Source organism: Manduca sexta, chromosome 14 (genome assembly GCF_014839805.1).
Source record: "Manduca sexta isolate Smith_Timp_Sample1 chromosome 14, JHU_Msex_v1.0, whole genome shotgun sequence".
In the NCBI taxonomy this organism is placed as follows: Eukaryota; Metazoa; Arthropoda; class Insecta; order Lepidoptera; family Sphingidae; genus Manduca; species Manduca sexta.
Genome location: NC_051128.1, coordinates 229562 through 235112, shown reverse-complemented (window position 1 = coordinate 235112; position 5551 = coordinate 229562). Strand labels below are relative to the sequence as shown.

The window sequence follows — 5551 nt, the reverse complement described above, 5'->3', positions numbered from 1 at the left end:
TGGAATGGAAATAAAGTTGATTTCTTAGGAGTTCGAAAATATCTGTTATTTTCTGATGTTTTCCATTACTTCCTTGGTGTCGTGGTTGTATTGCGTGCGCAGTACGACACTGTTCTGAGGGTAGAGTTCGAATCCCAGGATGGACTGGTTTATTGAGTTTTTCTATCCACCGTCAGCCCATAATTTGGAATTTGTCCTCGATTTGGCGGTAGGCTCGCCCTCTATCACATTATGGAACTAAACATACTTGGCAAAAGTAGGTAGCCTGGTTGCACTTCTGCCTACCCCTTCTGGAATAAAAGACATGATGTGTGTGTTTTCTGTTACTGATACCGTAATTTATAGTAATATATCTATTTTTAAAAGTCTTAAATACGTCTTTGGATGGAAATTGAATTTCCCCCACAACAGGCATCTGTCAAATTTGATTTATTTAAGAAGAAACGGACAGCTAGGTATAATTTATAAAAATAATATCAGCCCTGAATACACTGTCCCACTGGTTTACCATTGGATGGGCTTAGGCCTTAGTCCACCACGCTGGCCTAGTATGGATTGGTAGACTTCACACACTCAAAATTCCTATAGAAAATTTCTCAGGTATGCAGGTTTCCTCACGATGTTTTTCTTTTCCGTTAAAGCAAGCAATAATTCACAAAGGATACACACATAATTTAGAAAAGTCACAGGTGTGTGCCCTTGGGCTTTGAACTACAGACATTCATCTCAGAAGTCCGTTCCACACCTAACTAGGCTATCGAGAGCTGGATGTACGGAACAATGTGTAATCCACAAATATATTTCAAGTTTAGGGGAAGAGAAACTGAAAATCTTCGTACACGAGACAATGTATATCTTGCTGTAAGACTGAACTACTGTAGCGTTAAAGTTCAAATTCATCGCACCGCCCGCGAGTTAAAATTCAAACTCCAACCTCGGAGACTTCGCTTTCCGGCTTTGAAATATTCATAATCGCAAACCCAAGAAATACTGTATTAAGTTGAAAATTCTAGCACTTTTAATAATATAACCTCGCCGGGAACCGATACCTCGTACTTTAGTTGGAACTTCTTGCATAATTGAAAGCCCGAGAGAAAAATACAAAGGAAGTGGTGTTAAGTTCTCTCAGTCTCTAACCTTACACATATGCAAATTAAGTATTGACCTTTTAGACTTAAGGCCAATGTTCGTGGGGTGCAACGCAGAAAACCTCCACGCGTGTCCGATTGCTGTCGGTCCCTTATGGATACGTCCGGGGGGAAGGTCAGTCGTCGGGCCGGTGCACCCTGGGCACAGTCAATAATCTCTCCGCGGGGGGCGGGAAAGGAGGGATTGTTGGCTGTGGCTAACTTTCTGCCGGGTGGGGCTGGGGGGATAAGCCCCTGATGGCCTCCCATATGGCGCTCTGCGCTAGCAGAGTCCATGATGGGAGGCAGGGAGGAGTACGACCACGTGGTCGAGTGGGCGTGGTCGATGCGGTCCTTGCGGCACTACTGCCGCAGAGACCGCACTAGTAGGAGGTCGCTTGCCCCTGAAATAAGGGGTAAGCGAGGGAGTAGTAGCGGGCTCGGTGTTCACTAACCCTGTCACCGGGCTGGCGAAAGGGGAGTGGTCCCTCTTTCGCCGCCGCCAAATCTCGTAACCCCAAACATGATCAAGTGTCTCTGGCGTAAGCGTCAGACACACTTGATCTACGGGGACCGAGGGTTCACTGGCTTAACTGCCTGGACCGCGAGGAAGAAATCCTCTATAAAAAATTACCCCAAATCCCCAAGCGGCGGCGCACCGTGAGGGGGGTTGTAAGCTTGGCTAATGGGTAGCTTGATTTAGTCGCTAGTGCGAACCACAGTATTTTGAGCCAGTACACAAAGTTTTTACTCGTGGGAACAAAAATGGAATCACTAATAAAAACCAAAGACGCACAGGGGGAGGAGAAAGAAGGAGCCGGGAGCGATAGGTGCCGAGGAGGCCCACGTCCCGTAGGGGACAAACAGTCCGCCGAGGAATCGCGCGGGCGAACTCCCAAGGTGGGGAACGTCCGCGTGATGAAGTCGCGGCCGAAGAGCGAACGCGGGGTGCTGGGTCAGACTCTGACTCAGCATCCAGCATGGTTAGCGGATGGAGCTCAGTCGCGGGCACCAGATCTATGGAGATCAAGACGGCAGCGGCGGAGCCATTCCGGAAGCGGATCAGGTGCAGGATCGGGGATACGTCCTCCGAGGGCGGCGGGGCAAAGGCTTCGTGCGTCGCTCCCCGGAAACGGGCGGATCCCACTCCGCGTCTCGCGGAGCGAAGGTGAAGGGTCGGGCCCTCAAAGAAGCGAGGGACAGCGGGAAGCTCGCCGAGGAGGGCGGCACCCGATCGCCGCACGACCCTCAAAAGGCCGAGAAGAAAAGGGCCAAATTTGAGGAGGTCGTGATGGCGGCGATTGCGAGTGTCCGCCAAAAGAAATTGCGGTCCTCGAAAGAGAAGGCTGCGCAAGAGGCCGCGGCCTCCATTATGGCGGCAGCAGCGGCCACCTTCTTGGAGTCGGAACCCGAGTCGGGTAACGAGGGGATGAGGGCCGATATCGCCCGGCTATCGACGGAGGTTGAGCGTCTCTCTAGGGAGAACGCGGAACTCAAGTCCAGCCGGGCCTCAGCCCTCGTTCAGTCCTCTCGTCCTGTAGAGACGCCTCCAGAGGTGAGTGCGGTGCAGCCGGCGGACAGGCAACAACTCCTGAGCCTGATACGAGAGGGCATCCGTCAGGAGATCGGTGCCCTCTCTGCCCGGTTCGCGGTTCTGGAGGGCATTGTCCTCCGGCCACCTCTGGCGGGCTCCAAGAAGGCTGCGTCCTACGCGGCCGCCGCGGCTCCGCAACCCACGCCGGGGACGTCCGGCCCGACGAGCCAAAGCTCAGGGCCATCCACGAGGCCAACGAAGCCGTCGTCGTCGTCTCCGCCGCCTCCGCCTCCGGCCTCCCAGAGGACGCTCGCAGCAGATAAGCCCAAAAAGGCGAAGGCTGCGCGGAGAGCGGCGAAGCCGGCGGAGCTGGCAGAGACGGCTCCCCCACCTACTCTCTTGCCTGCTGATGATGCCGGCTGGGACAGTGGTGGGGGCCAAAGAGAGGACCCGACGCACGGAGCGGCGGAAGGCGCAGCGGCAGCGCGCCAAGGAGAGGAGCGTCGCCAATATGCTTCGCGCCCCGAAGTCCGCAGCTGTAGTCGTCACACTACAGCCGGAAGCGGTAAAGAAGGGCGTGACGTACGCGGACCTCCTTTCCAAGGCAAAGGGGTTAATCAACCCCGCGGAGCTTTGGGATTGCTGGGGGTTGCGGTTAAGAGTAACCGCAACCGGAGCCCGGAAACTCGAGCTCCCGGGAGCCAGCAGTGGCCCGAGTCGCGGACGCCCTAGCTGCAAAGCTACGGGCGGCGTTTGATGCGGCCGAGGCTAGAGTGTCCAGACCCGTAAAGAGCGTAAGCTTGCGCATATCGGGTCTGGATGACTCCGTCACGGTGGAGGAAGTGGTGGCCGCCATTGTCAGGACCACGGGATGCTCAGCTGAAGAGCTGAAGCCGGGAGCCCTACGTCCCGACTATGCGGGTATGCTGGCCATCACGGTCAGCTGCCCCGTGACGGCGGCCAAAGTGGTGGCTGAGGGCCGGAGGCTTTTGGTGGGCTGGGTGTCGGCGCAGGTTAAGCTGCTCGAGCCCCAGCCTCTGAGGTGTTACCGATGTCAGACCGGACATCACGTCGGGGTAAGGTGCACCTCGGAGGTCGACCGCAGCGCGTTGTGCTTCCGCTGCGGTCAGCCCGGTCATAAAATCGGCTCGTGCACCGCCGACAAGCCGCACTGCTTAGCCTGTGCGGCGGTTGGCAAGCCAGCCGAACACCGGGCGGGGAGTAGAGCCTGCGCCGCTCCCGCCAATACCGGGGGCAAACGCCGGCCCACGGCCTCCACTGCCGCTTCCGCCGCGGTTTCCCGCTAGCGCTGCCGCTGCTACTTCTGGAGAGAGCGCAATGGAATGCCATTAATGGCCCCCCCCCCATTGCGCTTTCTCCAGGCGAACATCAACCGCTGCGCCAGAGCTCAGGATCTCTTGCTCCAGAGCATGGCGCGGTGGTCGATTAATATCGCCGTGGTCTCCGAGCCGTACTTTGTCCCGCCCAGGAATGACTGGATGGAGGACCTGAGCGGCTCGGTGGCCATCATCGCGTCGGCCGCCGCCGGTACCCTGACCCACGAGCGGGTGAAGAGGGGCCAGGGTTGTGTCGCAGCTCGGTTCGGAGGGATAGTCGTAGTGGGGTGCTACTTCTCTCCGAGCCGAACTCTCGCCGAGTTCCACAACTCCCTCAGGGAGCTGAGTGACGTCGTCGTCGAGTACGGTTCGCTTCCCGTCGTCGTGCTGGGGGACTTCAACGCCAAGAGCCAGGCTTGGGGTTCCCGGTACACGGATGTACGGGGGCGAATGGTTGAGGACTGGGCCTTGGAGGTTGGCCTGGACGTCCTCAACAGGGGTTCCGTCGCCACGTGTGTGCGGATGCGGGGTGAGTCCGTGGTGGACATTTCGTTTGCCAGCCCCGCATTGTCGCAGCGTGTTGTCGACTGGCGAGTAATGGAGGCGGTGGAGACGCTGTCGGACCACCGGTATATCCGGTTCGACGTCTCCACCGATCCCTCGAGCGCGCCAGTCCGACGGGCCCCAAGTGGTCCACGTTGGGCGTTGAGACAGCTGGACAGGGAGCTCCTCCTGAAGCCTCCATCGTCCAGTCCTGGGTGCAAGCACCGGTCAGGCCGGACGATGTGAATAACGAGGCCGACTGGTTCCGGGAGGCTATGTCCTCTGTCTGCGACTCGGCAATGCCCCGAGTCCGCCGAAGCCAAGCGCGGCGCAAGGTGTACTGGTGGTCGCGGGAGCTGGCATCGCTCCAGGCGGCGTGCTATGCCGCGCGACGCCGGTACACCAGGTACCGCCAAATCCGCATCCGGCCTGTGGATGCGGTGGCTCGAGAGGCGGAGCTATACCAGGGGTACAGAGACGCAAAGACGCTCTCTCGGGCGCGATTCTAGAGTCTAAGAATCGCGCCCACCAGGAGTTGCTGGAGTCTCTTGACGCAGACCCGTGGGGACGTCCTTACAAAATGGTGCGGAGCAAGCTCCGCATCTGGGCGCCCCCACTGACGCAGAGTCTCCGGCAGGAACTGGTCGAGGGCGTCGTTGGCGCTCTGTTCCCTGCACTAGGGGAGCACGCTCTCTCCGCCCATGGCTCCGCCTTCGGCGGCGCCCGGCATGGACCACGACGACGACGTCACTGTTCCCGCGGTGACCGGGGTAGACTTGAGGGTGGCGGTGGCCAAGATGAAGGCCAAGAACACCGCCCCAGGGCCCGACGGCTTGCCTGGAAAAGCCTGGGTCCTGGCCTTGGGGGATCTCGGGCCTCGACTTCAGAGGTTCCTCACGGCATGTTGGAGAGGGGCCAGTTTCCACTTCGTTGGAAGACGGGGAAACTGGTCCTCATCGCGAAGCATGGGCGCCCCGCGGACAGTCCGTCCGCATACCGGCCCATCGTCC

General features: G+C 58.3%; 1 protein-coding gene across 1 annotated transcript; it reads left to right on the top strand.

The window, feature by feature from the left end:
* Positions 1-4013: 4013 nt before the first annotated feature.
* Positions 4014-5050, top strand: LOC119189284. Its single transcript, XM_037438463.1, has 2 exons — positions 4014-4527; positions 4575-5050. Exons 1-2 carry the CDS (start codon positions 4014-4016, stop codon positions 5048-5050), a joined length of 990 nt encoding a protein of 329 aa, XP_037294360.1.
* The last annotated feature ends 501 nt before the right edge of the window (positions 5051-5551 follow it).

What these genes read in the sequence shown, in the direction of transcription:
- LOC119189284 (XM_037438463.1), top strand. Translation starts at nt 4,014, where the DNA reads ATGGCCCCCCCCCCATTGCGCTTTCTCCAGGCGAACATCAACCGCTGC. An exon ending in CACGTGTGTGCGGATGCGGG is followed by an intron (nt 4,528 to 4,574) that starts GTGAGTCCGTGG and finishes GCATTGTCGCAG; the next exon opens with CGTGTTGTCGACTGGCGAGT.